Source organism: Gigantopelta aegis, chromosome 6 (assembly GCF_016097555.1).
Source record: "Gigantopelta aegis isolate Gae_Host chromosome 6, Gae_host_genome, whole genome shotgun sequence".
Classification (NCBI taxonomy): domain Eukaryota; kingdom Metazoa; phylum Mollusca; class Gastropoda; order Neomphalida; family Peltospiridae; genus Gigantopelta; species Gigantopelta aegis.
Window position 1 is genome coordinate 63,718,029 of NC_054704.1, and position 17,330 is coordinate 63,735,358.

The 17,330-nt window shown below is 35.1% G+C and overlaps 1 protein-coding gene across 1 annotated transcript in view; it reads right to left on the reverse strand.

Moving 5' to 3' along the window:
- Positions 1-412: 412 nt before the first annotated feature.
- The window catches only part of LOC121375998 (ankyrin repeat domain-containing protein 50-like), a 61,591-nt gene continuing 44,673 nt past the window's right edge, over positions 413-17,330 (reverse strand). The window contains exons 3-5 of the mRNA XM_041503750.1: positions 9,409-9,551; positions 5,266-6,836; positions 413-1,977 (exon numbers count right to left, since the gene is read on the reverse strand). Of these exons, the coding sequence (XP_041359684.1) occupies positions 5,273-6,836; positions 9,409-9,551 (1,707 nt within the window). The 3' untranslated portion in view covers positions 413-1,977; positions 5,266-5,272. The remainder of the gene's footprint in view (positions 1,978-5,265; positions 6,837-9,408; positions 9,552-17,330) is intronic.

The window sequence follows — 17,330 nt, forward strand, 5'->3', positions numbered from 1 at the left end:
TCTATCATTTGGGACCGTGTTCGTACGTCTGATCAGCTTGAAGAAATACAAAATCTTAATAACTCGGTGCTATACATGAACAATCTGGGTAACTGACACTAAGCCAAAATTTTTACCCAAATATCTCTATATATAGTTTGTGAAGACTGTCCTTGAGAATCATTATATATCGATAGAAAGGAATAAGGAACATGCAGACAGTAACAGCAAATACTGACAGCATCCACAACCCTCATCCACAGTATCAGGAATTTAACTATGAAATTGGCAGTCAGTCCCACAGAGGGATGGGACATAGCCCAGTTGTAAAGCGCTCACTTGATGTACGGTCGAGCTATTTCTCATTCCAACCAGTGCACCATGTCGTGGCCGTAGTATGTGCTATCCTGTCTGTGGGATGGTGCATATAAAAGATCCCTTGTTACTAACGAAAAAATGTTGCGGGTTTTCTCTTTAAAACTATATATCAATAGCCGATGATTAATAAATCAATATGCTCTACTGGTGTCATTAAACAAACAAACAAAGTTTTTTTCAGTACTGACAATTAATTCCACATTATATATAAGGAATGTCCGAGTAACTCCATTCGTGAAAAACAATGTAGACGAGGCCCTATAGGGCCGATTCCCATTATTTTTCAGGAATGGAGAGTTACGAGGATATTCCCCTACTTAAAATACACCAATAGATAATGACTTTATGTCTATCTATATGTATCTATCTATCTATATATATATATATATATATATATATATTATCTATATTTCTCTTAGTAATGGAGAGTTAAGGGATCATCGCTCCATTACTGAAAGATAATGGAGCATTGAAACAATACAGATACGTCACAGGTGTATTTTAAATCTGTCTTTTATACTGACATAACTAGTCTAGTAGTGAATTAAACGTGATGTTAAATTCCATGAGTTCTCTTATTTCTTTCCATCAGTAACCTTAGCTTCAGAACTATCCAATCAAAACTCTAGGAAGAGATAGACTTTTAAAAGTTTAAATATTAAATTAAAACATTCTAAATATCGCTCTATTAATCTTTATGAACACTGACCCTGAGAATCATTGTACGGAGTTTCAGAACTATCCAGTCAAAAATCTAGAAGATAAACATTGAAAATTTTAATTGAAACTTTGAAAACACTGAATAAAAATGTCTAATTTATGAAATATCTCTCCATTAGTTTGTACAGAATGCCCTAGAGGATCATTGTACCAAGTTTCAGAACAAGTCAGTCAAAACTCTAAAAGATAGACATCAAAGGAAAGTTGATGGATGACAGATGCCAGACAAATTGGTATTAGAAAAGCTCTGCAAATTAACATCATAGCGGAGCTAATAAAAATATTGTAAACTATGAAATATTAGCAAAATTCACAGTGCTAATATTACTTCATATTAAGTAATACATTTTCTTTAGTATTCCAAAAATGGAACAAATGTGCGTAGATATTTCTTTCCGAATGAATTTTAATGTGACAAAGAGGTCATTGGTTTTAAATGTAGCAAAAGGTAAAAACAAAACAAGCACAAACTTTATGTTTACATTTTTTTTTTAAATGTACATGTAGGTGGGACTTTTTTCCAACTTGTTAACAGCAATTTTTATTACTGTAGCAAAAGTATTATGTATACCTGATATGAAGGTACATTTGTACATGTGTTTTGTTTTTAACACACTATTTAAATCAAGATAATAATGCTTTGGTGTACCGGTTCTTGATAAAAGCAATATTGCTGAAATTTCATGATTTATCGTATATCCATACACATGTACATTAAAAAGTCACTTGCTGCATTGAACAGGTTGGTTACTGCTTCTACTTAAAACTGCACTGCCACGGACAGTAAACTATGTTTATGACACAACAGCTTGACAAGTCATACATTTCTTAACAGCAACCAATCCACAGGATTTTCTTACTCATTGTGATGACATTAGGTTTTCCAGCTAGTGGACTAGTCTGAAAGTAAAACAAAATATCACATTAATACATGTAGTTTTTTTTTTTTGTGAAACATTCATGTATGCAAAACTACAACACAGACATTTTAAACTATGAATCATAAATCTTATGATATAATACACATGAAAAGTAAAGTAAAGTTTGTTTTATTTGACGATGCGATGCCACTAGAGCACATTGATTTTTCATCTTATCATCGGCTATTGGACATCAAACATATGGTCATTCTGACACTGTTTTTAGAGGAAACCCGCTGTCTCCACATATGCTACTCTTTTATGACAGGCAGCAAGGGATCTTTTATTTGCGCTTCCCACAGGCAGGATAGCACAAACCATGGCCTTTGTTGAACCAGTTATGGATCACTGGTCGGTGCAAGTGGTTTACACCTACTCATTGAGCCTTGCAGAACACTCACTCAGGGTTTGGAGTCGGTATCTGGATTAAAAATCCCATGCCTCGACTGGGATCCGAACCCAGTACCTACCAGCCTGTAGACCGATGGCCTAACCACGACACCACCAAGACTACACGTACTTCCAACATCATGCATTTCTTGAATAAAATGTAATTAACATAAATAAAGGATATTTCATGTTTTTTGTCAAATATGATTTATATCTCATCGAGTGAAGATTGCAATCATATCTCACGAGTCGCGCTTGTGCGATGAGTGTGATATGATTGCAAACTTCACGAGATGAGATATAAATCATATTTGACAAAAAACCATGAAATTTTCAATTTATTATATAACTTCTGGCAATTTACCTTTATTTTTAAAATGCCAGCAGCAAAATAGGTCCGGCTTTCTTACAGTGAAGATAACACTTTCTACAGTGACGATAACACATTTTCGAGTGAAGTAGTGAAATTTTCACTCTAAAATGTGTTATCGTCACTGAGTGACTAATAACACTTTTATTTCACTGATATTTTAAGATATTTCACTAAATGTTATATAATAAATACTTTTACTTGCTCTTCAATCAGTTATACATGTATAATATCTTTAGTTGTGTAGTACCGTAGTAGAGAAACTTAATGCATGTATAAACAAATGATTTAGTAAATGAATATAAATATGATTAATATATCACCAATAGGGGTGTAACGATATACTCAAATATTCAGTGTACTGAACGCCGATCTGTATTGTAGTTGCATTCGTATTCGTCACTAGCTGAACTGAATACACGAATACAAATATGTAATGCTAACTGTACAATTTATTTTTTAATTCACACTAACCAAAACGCAATACAGATTTTATTGTTTTGATAATGTCTGGAGTCTGGACCTGATTTGTATTAGATCAAGCACATTTAGACCGATCCATTTTTATTCAATGCACTAGTGTACCTTGATTTCACTTCTGTCAAAAAAACTGTATGATGTCGCATAATCTCGTTCAACCAGCCTTATGTGAGTCAAGGGCGAGCATATTTTGTTAGTGTATGGCACTGTATGCAATGTAACTTATATATGTAAGTGTTTAAATAGCTGATTAAAGCAAACTAAAGGTGTACAATTCTTAACGAGAACTCTGGCAATACAAATATGGCTTTAAATTGATTAATACATATCACAAAACAAAACACACAAAATAAAATTAGGTTAATTATATCATAACTTTTGATTACATTATATGGTTGCCACGTTATGAAAAAAGTTAGTCACGTTTGTTACGTCCGATTCGGACTAGAAATAAGTGATTTATTATCAAAGCAATAATGAATATTTAAAAAATATGTATATGTATCCCTGCAAAGACAATGATATATTTTTAAATTCTAATAATGATATACACATATTTTAACTTTTTATTCTTTAAATAAAAAATTAAATGTTTGGTTCCAAATCAAGTGAGTGAACTTCAGACAGTTTTCTAACATTCTGTGTGATCACGGAAAGCAATATGTTGCTTAAGCAACAGAAACAACAAAACCCCCTAAAAACAAACAGATAGAAAAAAAACATTCACAAACGCTTGCATTAAGAAACTCAGGACATACTTCAGCTATTTCTGTGGACCTGTTAGTGTTCCATAAAAAGAACATGATTCTGGACTAGACAATAGACACCCATGATTAATCAGTTTTTACTTAAAGGGACATTCCTGAGTTTACACTCCTAATCACCAACATAGCCCTTATATGTACATGTATTTTCTATCCTGACATTAGTATACAATGTATGACAAGATATAATTAGGGTAAAATGTTTCCGACTAATAAAATATTTCTATGATTAAACTTACATATTAAATATATTTTCTTGTTTAGAATATCAGTGTTTGTATATTCAATGTATTTCTGGTTGTCTTAATGTTTGTATTAAGAAGCCCAAACTGGATTTTGTCTTCAAATAATTCCGTATGTATGAAAAAAGTTTTTTAGGAAATAAAATGAAATTTACGCTAGTACAGATATTAGAACGATCAGAAATACGTATAATATACAGCCACTAATATGTTATGCAGGAAAATATATTTGATATGTAATTACAATCATTAAAAAGTCTCTGTTAGTCGATAACATCTTTAAAATTGCAGTAAACTCAGGAATGTCCCTTTAAGAAAAATATAAAATAAATACTGTTCTTCCTTTCTGCAAAACCTTTTCCACTTTTATATTCATGGACGTGAATATATATTCATATTCGTCACCTCATATTCATGATATGTATCATATTCACCACCATCTGTATTCGTTACACCCCTAATCACCAACATAGCCCTTATATGTACATGTATTTCTTAACCATACATCAGAATACAATGTATGACAAGATATAATTAAGGTTAAATAGAGATTAAATACAGTCTACGGTGGATCCATTCAACTGATTGGATGTTTTCTCATTCCAACCAGTGCACCAAACTTGATCAAAGGCTGTGGTATGTGCTTTCCTGTCTGTGGGATTGTGCATATAAAAAATCCCTTGGTACATTAGGAAAAATGTAGCAGGTTTCCTTTGGTGACTACGTGTCAGTATTACCAAATGTTTGACATCCAATAGCCAATGATTAAACAAAACAAATTTTTAACTTTTATATAATAGTCTATTCCAGAAATACCTAAACAACCAAGATATCATAAACCCACCCTACTGAAAACAAAACCTATAAATTGATTACTTTAATAAACACTGGACTTTGGGTTACTTTTGAATAGCACTCTCCGCACCCACCACCACCACCACCACCTTGGTTTCAAGTCTGTGTTGTATTAACTGAATAACAATGCCGAAATACACAAAACAGAAATTAATTACACAACATACTTCCTAGTCATAAAGGTGTCTCCTTTTTCAATGGTAATCCATTAGGCCTCACCGGACCCTTCCCACCACTGGTTGGTACTGCACCAGGGGCAATGTTTGTGTAGCCATTCGTATGCACTGGGCTGGCTGCCGACTGGCTGCCGTCCCCCGACAACTTATTGTAGTGAGACGAGTGGCCGTTCACACCATGCAAGGGAGACTTGATGATGTCTGCGTTCACACTGGGACTCTTGGTGATTTTTGGGTTAGTAACGATCCCATTTCTCTTGCGTCTCATCTCCGGCGAGCGCATGTGTAGTCCGCTGTGTCCCATGACCATCTTGGTGGGAGAGTCCGGCACCAGCCCTCGCTGCTGTAACAAATTCCTCTTCATGTTCTGAAAGTGGGAAGGGTTAATCTGCCAAATGGGCTCCTCAGTGTTTATCAACTCGACGTTGGGATTGGTAATAATATTGATAGTTGCTGAGATTTTTTCCTGTTTGAGACTCGCGAATTTGACCGGCGAAGGTGCCAGGAGGTTAACGTTATGTTCTATTTCCGATGATGACACGTGGACATCAGCAGACAGTTTGTGAGATTCAGTCACGGGGGAGGTCGGTGGGGACTGCACGGGACTCTGAGGCTCGCTGACAGGGGAGAGCACTCTGCTTATGGGCCGTGACCTGTTTTTCCCCATTGAGCACTGCTGTAATTGCTGTGTGAACGTCAAACACTCGTGGTCCGTCGATTTGACCATGTTCACTAAGTTCCCACTCTGTGAACTCTGGTTGGTGGAGGATGTCATATTGCTCGAGGATTTCGACGAATTGTTTGAGTGATAGGATTTCCTCCGGTCGAACGTTGACTCGGGTGAATCCGACGGGGAGCTGTGAAGGATGTTCACGTGGCCTGTGGACCGGGTGCTTCCTTTGGGAGGATTGGTCGTCAGTGGCTTGGTCTCATTACTCGACGTGGACGAGGAACTGCGACTCTTTGACCCGTTCACTGGGCTGGCTCCGAACTCCTCGAGGACCTTACACACCGAGTTGTGCCCGCTCTTCATGGCTACTCGGATAGGGGTTCGCCCGAACTGGTCGGCATGGTTTGGGTTGGCATGGTACTGGAGCAGGACATTCACCACATCCTCGTGGCCCTCCTGGGCGGCGATGCACAGTGCCGTGGCCCCCTGGTTACATGTGTGGTCCACGAAGGCCCCCTTCTCCAGCAGCAGCTTGACGACGCGCTCGTGACCCTGCCACGCGGCAGACTGCAGCGATGTCCGCTGGTCATTGTCGACGGCGTTCACGTTGGCGTCATGTGCGATCAGGAGCTCTGACATCTGGTAGTGACCCTGCCAGGCACTCACGTGCAGGGCGGTGCGCCCCTCGAGGTCGACACATTCCACATCGGCGCCGCTCTCGAGGAGAAACCCAGCCATCGACAGGTGGTTCTCCAGGGCCAGGATGTACAGAGTGGAGCGTCCATCAGCGTCCTTGTAGTTGAGGTTAGCGCCGTTAGTGATCAGCAGCTCCACTACGTCCTTGTGACCTTCAATAGCAGCCACCCGCAGAGCAGTCTTCCCGTCATGTGACCTACAATCAGATATATATATATATTGTTAGTCAAACACGGACATCAATGAATGAATGAATGAATGAATGTTTAATGACAGTACAACACAAAATATTTAATACATTTTAACAATTATCATAATGAATACTGTGTAAATATTGGTTATGCCCCTTGTTTGTTTTCGAAAAAAAGGATGAAGTCACAGAATTCAGTACTGTAACTGAAATGGAATTCCTGATTTTTAATTTTTAATATTTTGGTGGGTTTTTTAGTACCGTACTATTTCTTTTTAACATGCAATTTTCATTTCATGCTTAAACACAATTATAAACATTTATTTTATTTTTGCATTTATTTACTATTACTACTGCACAATGTTTGGTATATCAAAGGTTGTGGTATGTGTTATCCTCTGTGGGATGGTGCATATAAAAGATCCTTTGCTACTGTTACAGGATTTGGCATTGACATGTGCCAACTGACCCTGTTGGTCCCAAAAAGTTCTTTGGATCTATCTCTGAACCAGACTAATTATACAAAGAAGAAGCGAAAAAACAATGTTTCATACATTTTATTTCAACAATCACAAAACAAAACAAAAAAATAAAGTAAATGGGTTGGAGTGTGACGAACAGCTACATTGACAGACGGATGGATGTACGGACTAACCGATGGACAAAAGCTAAATGATGGTGAAACTAAAATCCTCAAATTAAGTTTTTAATAAAAGAATAAGAAAAAGAAAACAAATACATACAGAACTAAAGAGCAAAAGTATTGGTGAGATGTTTCACATTTGATCTTCTGAGAGCAAAAGACAACAATACACTACAATACTATTTAAGCAAACTTTGACCAATCAAAATGACATTTCATAACGAGATTGTAGCAGAAATTTTACCAAGCTAGTAGAAAATTACTAGAAAACGGTAATTCACAGACATTTCCGTGAATACCGTAAATAGCCAATAATTGTTAAATAATAAAATATCACTGTTCCGAATGACTAACGATGCCAAATAAAACCATCGAAGATATAAAAAGCTATAACTTACATACCAAATTGCAGGTGATTAATAATAATTTAAGAGAATGTTTAAAATAAATAAGTAAATACATTTTTCAATAAGAAAATGCAATGTTTATTAAATAGCTAAACCGGAACAGTGAACCGGGCCATAAAAAGAAATCTCCCCATCATACTACTAATGCAAAAATGTACTGGGTTTCCTCTTTAAGATAATACATCAAAATTACCAATGTTTGACATCCAATAGCCGATGATTAATAAATCAATGTGGTCTAGTGGTGTCTTCGAAACAAACGTTTTATTGAACTGAGGTTGTTGTTTTATGTTATGCTTGGTTGCTGTAGATATGGAATACAGTATATGAACATGTGCCAGTTTTGAACATTATAGGCCCAGAGAAATGATTATCACTTCAAACAAAAATATATGCTATGCATTTGAGTATAGTGTTGATTACACGACACCTGATTCCCACTACTCTCTGCAACATACATAACTTAATCAAGTGATGCATTCATCTAAGCATGTAATTGATTTTTTCATAAAATTTCAGGCTTTTTGGTTAATATGTATAGGAGAATTTTACATTATTTGTAGCAAAAATCTAAATTATCACTTTTCATTAATTGGAAACTTTAGAAAAATTAAAAAAGAGAGAAGAATTTGCCAAAATGAAAAATGGAATTTGCCAAAATCTTAAATGAAATATCATCTTCTATTTATTTTTATACATCATGTCTGTTATCCCTATCTATTTCTCTGTAAATATCAGTCTCTTGTTTATTTTTCTGCATCCATCCTGTTATTACGATCAATGCCATATAAATATGACTTGTGTCCCTTTGCTAATTTTCACACAACATATCTATGATCATGGTCAATGCTATGTAAATATGTACCTTGCTTATTTTTACACATCCTACTTGTGATCCTAGCCTATTATGTTCTGTAAATATGAGTTATGTCTCTTTGCTCACTTTCACACATCCTGCCTGTGATCCTGGTTAATGCTCTACTATGAGCTGTCCCTTGTTTAATATTACACATTGTACCCGTGATCCTGATTAATGCTCTATAAATACGAGATTATGTTCCTTGTTTAATATTATAATCCTACATATTATTCTGGTTCATGTTCTATAACTATGAGTTATGTCCCTTGTTTAATATTACACATCCTACCTGTGATCCTGTCATTGCTCTATAACTATGGGTTATGTCCCTTGTTTAATATTACACATCCTACCTGTGATCCTGTCATTGCTCTATAACTATGGGTTATGTCACTTGTTTAATATTACACATTGTACCCGTGGTCCTGATTAATGCTCTATAAATACGAGATTATGTTCCTTGTTTAATATTATAATCCTACATATTATTCTGGTTCATGTTCTATGAGTTATGTCCCTTGTTTAATATTACACATCCTACCTGTGATCCTGTCATTGCTCTATAACTATGGGTTATGTCCCTTGTTTAATATTACACATCCTACCTGTGATCCTGTCATTGCTCTATAACTATGGGTTATGTCCCTTGTTTAATGTTACACATCCTACCTGTGATCCTGGTCTATGTTGTGTTCAAGAAGTGTCGCCACTACTGCCACGTGACCTTCCTGTGCCGCATGAATCAGTGGGTGCCGGCCATCATTGTCGATTTCATTAATCCGCGCTCCCTGCTCAATAATAGCTTCACACACCTGAAACAAAGACACATATTTGTAATAAATCTACTCACTTGTTATAGTAAGCTATCTGAATTCACATAAATGCCACATTTAGTGGGACCTAAGGTCACAGTTTAGAATTATACATGTTTAACAGAACATGCATTTGGGATGCGATACTCATAGGAAAACAAAAAATGTACAGATTTTTAAAAAGCTGAAACAAAATTTTATTAAATGTAACATTTTAGCACTTGTGATAAAATCCTACAAATCTACTCTGTGAACATTATTTTGTGCAAAAACAAGTTGAAATTAAATACAACTTTGAAAAATCACAACCCTGTGTAGATATCAACATGAGAACATTACAGATTTCATAAACTTACCCATATTTTTTTAATGCAGTTATAGCAGATCTTTCATGTATCATTTGTTCAACGAACCAGTAAAAATAAGGCAGTTGATTTTTAAAATATTTATTTATATTATGGTAATATGTAAACTGTTTTTTCTATAATGGTGGATTCTTTTCAAAGAGTGAATCATAATCCCCCTCTTCCCTCTGTCTCTCTGTGTGTGTGTGTGTGTGTGTGTGTGTGTGTGTGTCTCTTTCTCTCCTCTCTCTGTAACTCTCCCCCCTCTCTCTGTATCTCTCTCTCTTTTTCTCCCTCTGTCTCTCTCTTTTTCTCCCTCTCTCTCTCTCTCTGTCTCTGTCTCTCTCTCTCTCTCTCTGTCTCTCTCTCTCTCTCTCTCTCTCTCTCTCTCTCTCTCTCTCTCTCTCTCTCTCTCTCTCTCTCTCTCTCTCTGTCTCTGTCTCTGTCTCTGTCTATCTCTCTGCCGATCTAGATACTACACTAGCTATGTAATTTGTGTGAGGGTGAGGTGCAGTAAGCTTGGTGAGTCATACCTCAACCGTCTGCATCACTGACCCAAACCAATTTCACAACAGTGAACCGTGGCTCACCATGCACTTCCATTTTCATTCCAAAACACATCACGATGCCACTGATGTGTTTTACACAAGTCGCAATATCACAACACTAACCTACGCTGATACTGCATTAAATCAGTAACAAACCTGCATGGCATTATATTTAGCAAAGTGTCTTGTGTCTGCGTTACAAGCACCTTGAACATTTTCCAGCTACACAATTAAAACTGACAATAGTAATACTGTATTACATGTACATGAAGATGTATATCTTTTTTACACATTCACACATTCCACAATATATTGCACCGTGTATCATAATACACATGCACATATTGCAATAGTTAAAATACATAGAGATTATTATACGAGCTTGTGTGTCGTACTGATTTTACAAAATGAGTGTCAGGATTTTTGTATTGCCCGAGCGAAAGCGAGGGTAATACATGAATCCTGACATGAGGTTCATAAAATCAGTACTACTCACACGCGAGTGTAATAATTTCTTTATTATCCATATTATTATTGTTGTTTTCTTTATGAATAACAAGACCTAACTCAAAATGTTTCAGCCACAACTAGAAGGAGACGACGAAATGACATCATATTTGAAATACACAGTCTGAGCTAGGACTGGAGAAGCAACGCCATGTTATGACATTGCTTCCCCAAATTATGTCATTACACTTGTTATTACACATGTGCTTCGTATGATTATTATTAGCTCGGTTATGTTGAACCATATGGATAATAATGCAATTTATATACCCCTCCCTACTTATAGTTACATGTAAACCTGACTTATGAGACTACTCTGTGTACACTAGGAATGGGACGATTCATGTTTTAAATTTTTTTATTTGGTTTTCGATACTTGATCCATGTTTCAACCTATACTGGCCACATCACTCTGGTTTTGTCCGGAAGGAATTTGTTTTTTTTGGAAATTAGTGTTGTAAATATTCATTGCCATCTTAACCAATATTTTATTTAAAAATGTAAAATAGAAGTTAATTTAGCAGTTACATAAAAAATTAAATTTTAAATCTGATTTGTTTTTTAAAATGGATAATAGATTAAGTTAGAGAGTGCTCTCAAAAACTGGTGTGAATTTATGAATAATAATGGACTCTCCCTCATGAATTATTTTTCATGAATCCACACCTGCACATTCTCCACTGAGAATATGTATATAAAAAAAAATTGTATTACATTACAAGTAGTGGAATCTACATCTAGGTACTGGTATGTGTGTGTGTCTATCACAGATCTCTACCTGGCTTGTCAAAACACCTTCCCCTAAACCTGCTAAGGAGCATGCCAGCAAAACCATATCAATTGCTGATCAACCATTTCAGCCCTTGTCCTGCTGCTTTTACAGCAAGATCTCATTCCTGGCATCAAGGTGTGTATTTATCTCACAATTCTCCAGACTATATCCAAGACGTGCTCTTTCAGGTGTGTTTTCTTCAAATGGACAGATCCCAATTTATGTTCATGTTACTGTGTACTACTCCTCCCGCATATTTTGCAAAATAAAATCAGTCAAATTTTTTTATGAGATCAACTGTAATGACATCAACATATCTACATGTATGTGCACATTAATTAAACTGTTGTGGTGACAATGTTGCAGCCAACTTAACTGAGCAATATAGAAACTAAGAAATGATGATGATGATGATGATGATAACTAGTTTAACGTGCCCATATACCACTAGGGTTTCGAACACGCCCATCCCGAGTCCAACCTCCGATAAGATCGGTGGCCTGACTCGGGATGGAGGGGGGTGGGGGGGTGGGGGGGTGGGTGAAAATGGGCCGAATATTGAAAATAGCAATTAGTAAAGAAGTTAATAGAATAAATAAAAAAAAGAAAAAGGTTACAAGCCAAAAATAAAAAGAACTGACTGCTTGGCTGAATATTTATATAATTTGGAGCATTTTAGAAGGACAGTCCAAAATTAAATAAGAGAAAGAAGAGAGGATCGGACTATTTAATAATATTTTTAAAAAGAAGTAATTTCGACATAAAATTCTGAACGCAGATCTAAAAGTTTAAAGTCTGATCCACACTAAGAAAGGGTCGACCTTAGAATTAACGTAAAACATATTCACGCATGGTGGATTGTGTCGGGTTTTGACAGGGTGGTCAAACATGACTGGCAGCTTGCATGCTGGACTATCGAGTAATTAAACTATTTTTCAAACTGTGAATATTATGTTCTAGTTATGTTTTATAAAAATATGAGTTATTAATATTTTTTATTATTTTTTACTTTTACAACCTGTAACATAGACAAAAACATACAAATAAATGCATGATATTATTAATGCGAATAATAAAAATTAGCTTTTTTCGCATAATTATTATGATCACATTAATTTCTCAATCTATATACAAATATTCTCAACAATTTTTTTTATCTAATATGTAATTTTAGTAGATGAAAAGGTTCTGTTGTGTAATGTTAGTCGGAAAATGTTTTCAATGGAAGCAAACTAAGGGCAGTCTCTTTAAGAATGCAGTATTTATTTTATACCTACATTTAAATCAGGGCTCGAACTTTAACGACAGTTGTTGAGATATAAATTGCCGTAGGTAGAGATCATCACCAACTGCACTTTTGTGCCCTCAGTAAAGCTCCTCAACAATGACAAAATGACTACACCTGGTGTACATTATCTGCCAGTATTTAACATTTGTGCATTTGAAATATGTCTACATACAGCAAAATAACCTTTCAATCATGTTTATTTGCTGCAAATGTCACTTTAAAAATAAATTGCCATAGGCAGGCTCAAAACTGCCATTGCATGGTTGGTCATATTTCACCCATGGCAATTCTTTTAAAAATTGTCGCGGAAGACAAATTCTTAAGTTCGAGCCGTGCTAAATACATGCTGTTGTCTAATAAACTTAAAAATATATACTCTCTAACTTCTTTCATCTAATATACAGTGAAACCTCTCAAAACCAGATCCTCTGTAAACCGGAATTACCTCAAAACCGGACGTTTTTCATAGTCCCTTTTTTAATATCTGTGCAAAAGAGAACCTCTCTAAACTGGATACCTCTTAAAACTGGGTTTTTTACTTGGTTATGAGGGTGTCTGGTTTAGAAGAGTTTCACTGTATAACCTTTTTTTTTATTTTTATTTTTTATTGTATATATATATTTTTTCACATTAGGCTACTGATGACCTCACATGGGACCAAGTGACAATTAAACAATTTGGTTTTCCCTCACCCCAAACATTTTTCACTTTATCTTTATAGCCTGTTATTTTTTTAGTAAATTCATACTGTGTTCACAAATAAAACCAATACCATATGGTACATACAAATGTAGTCATGTATGGGGGTCTTCTGCCTCTAGGTAAAGTGTATGTTTATAGATAAATCTATTACTGTCACTTTGTTACTAAATAAAGAGTAGCCCACACAACAAAGTGTACATTTATTGATAAATCTATTACTGTCACTTTGTGACTAAATAAAGAGTAGCCCACACAACAAAGTGTACATTTATTGATAAATCTATTACCGTCACTTTGTTACTAAATAAAGAGTAGCCCACACAACAAAGTGTACATTTATAGATAAATCTATTACTGTCACTTTGTGACTAAATAAAGAGTAGCCCACACAACAAAGTGTACATTTATAGATAAATCTATTAGTCACTTTGTTACTAAATAAAGAGTAGCCCACACAACAAAGTGTACATTTATAGATAAATCTATTACTGTCACCTTGTTACTAAATAAAGAGTAGCCCACACAACAGAAATGTGTTTTGTCATCTTCCAGTCTCAATATTCGAAGCATCATGATCGTGATGTACGAACATATTGATCAGTACACAATTAAGTGTACATTTCCTAATTAGCACAATTCTATGCAGATAATTAGAAAAAATAGAGACCATTCATTGTGTATATTCATGTGCAGAAAAGAACCTCTCTAAACTGGATACCTCTTAAAACTGGGTTTTTTACTTGGTTTTGAGGGTGTCTGGTTTAGAAGAGTTTCACTGTATAACCTTTTTTTTATTTATTTTTTTATTGTATATATATTTTTTTTCACATTAGGCTACTGATGACCTCACATGGGACCAAGTGACAATTAAACAATTTGGTTTTCCCTCACCCCAAACATTTTTCACTTTATCTTTATAGCCTGTTATTTTTTTAGTAAATTCATACTGTGTTCACAAATAAAACCAATACCATATGGTACATACAAATGTAGTCATGTATGTCTTCTGCCTGTAGGTAAAGTGTATGTTTATAGATAAATCTATTACTGTCACTTTGTTACTAAATAAAGAGTAGCCCACACAACAAAGTGTACATTTATTGATAAATCTATTACTGTCACTTTGTGACTAAATAAAGAGTAGCCCACACAACAAAGTGTACATTTATAGATAAATCTATTACTGTCACCTTTTTACTAAATAAAGAGTAGCCCACACAACAGAAATGTGTTTTGTCATCTTCCAGTCTCAATATTCGAAGCATCATGATTGTGATGTACGAACATATTGATCAGTACACAATTAAGTGTACATTTCCTAATTAGCACAATTCTATGCAGATAATTAGAAAAAAAAGAGACCATTCATTGTGTATATTCATGAGGTCAATATTCTATATGTTTGCATGAGTGTGCGCGTATGACACAGAAAAACAAAAATGGAAATTTAAGGTATTATAACACAAATTATTATTACAGAAATAATTACTGGAAACTATTCTGTTATTAGGATATTTCAAATGATACAAAACATATTTTGTTCCCTTTAATTCACATTGTATGTTCATATGGTAGCTCTATAATGACAAGTATTTTGCGCTGTAATAAACCCAAGTTTCAATTTTTGTCACAAAATAATTCACCAATCTTCTTGATGTTTTTTTCACCAATTTCCATAGATTTATTAAAGGGATGTCTGTTTCAACCCTGAAAATTAACACTAAGTTTAGTTACTCTACAAACCTGTAACACATTTGGATAAAGTTACAACTGAGTGAAACAGGAATCTGTGACTTTGAAATGGTGAAATACCCTCTAAAAATAGATAAAACTTTACTCCATAACTGTTACTTTTCAGACGCATGTGCGTTTTTAAAAATATGATAAATGCACTTTGTGATATTAAAAACACCAGGAGGACCAAAAACACTTCGAATATATGGAAATGGATAATCTAAACCATAAAATCGAAATAATGTCTGATATCAGTTATAAACCACGGCTCTAATAGTAAAAAATATGCCTTAGTGTTTAAAAACTAGGGCATGTCCCTTTAATTTGTATGTTTTGGAATTTCATTTTTATTTAAAATGGTTCTATAATAACATGGAATTTTCCAGAATTCAAATTTATATTTAATTAATTATCATGAACATGTACCAAGCATTTAGTGTCAGGATTAGTAATTAACACAGTGCTAGAAACAATGAGCCCAGATATCCGATATAGAAATGTTGTTATTGTAAGTTCTTAATGCAAGAACTACTAATACTAATTATTTTGGTTCAACTGGCAAAAAAATAATAATCACAGTCAAAATTAACTTCCACTGCACCCATTCATCTTCAGTGGTACCGCGCTCGATCGATGCACAGTCAGTGTGGGATCGATCCCCATCGGTGGGCCCATTGGGCTATTTCTCGTTCCAGCCAGTGCACCACAACTGGTATATCAAAGGCTGTGGTATGTATTACCCTGTCTGTGGGATGATGTATATAAAAGATCCCTTGCTGCTAATCAAAAAGAGTAGCCCATGAAGTGATGACAGCAGGTTTCCTCTCTCAGTATCTGTGTGGTCCTTAACCATATGTCTGACGCCATATAACGTAAATACAATGTGTTGAGTGCATCGTTAAATAAAACTTTTTTTTTTTTTTTTTTCATCCATCTTCAGAGATTACATTTCTATTTTTACAAATTCAATACAGGACAAACTGACAAGCTGCCATATGCCTTATGAGACTACCTTTAAATTATCACAAATCTAAAACAGAACAAACTGACCTCTGTTATCAGCTGCCATCTGTCTTAAAATGCCACCTTATTATTGTCACATCCATCTAATATAATTAATAATCACACCTATTAAGTATCAAAAATCTTTGAATACAATTTACAAATTGACCTGTTAATATTAGAACCTGTTTATGAAACGTTTTTTTCAAAACTACTAAATGTACCATAGCACAAACTGTTAAGCAGCTACTTGTCTAACTCGATCATCAAATATAGTACATATTGACCTGTATTAAATTGACACCTGTCTTAAGTGGTCACCTTTCTATTCCTAAATCATCAAAAATGGTACAAATTGACCAATAGTAAGTAGACACCCATCTTAAGAGGTTACTACTTCTAATATGCCTTCTAGTGTCTGCTTAACTGAGGTTTGACTGTAACTCTTAAGTAGACACCCATCTAAGAGGTCACTACTTCTCATACTCCTTCAAGTTTCTGCTTAACTGAGGTTTGACTGTAACTCTTAAGTAGACACCCGTCTAAGAGGTTACTACATCTAATATGTCTTCTATAGTGTCTGCTTAACCGAGGTTTGACTATAACTCTTAAGTAGACACCCGTCGTAAGAGGTCACTACTTTTCATACTCCTTCAAGTGTCGGCTTAACTGAGGTTTGACTATAACTTTAAGTAGACACCAGACTTAAGAGGTCACTATACATCTAATATGCCTTCAAGTGTCTGCTTAACCGAGGTTTGACTGTATATCTGTCATACCAGACTGGTAGTGCTGTACAGATATAGAAACTGATACAGCTATCACCACAGCTATCACAGTCTGGTTCGTGCTTCACTTCCTTTCACCACTGTTTCATCCAGG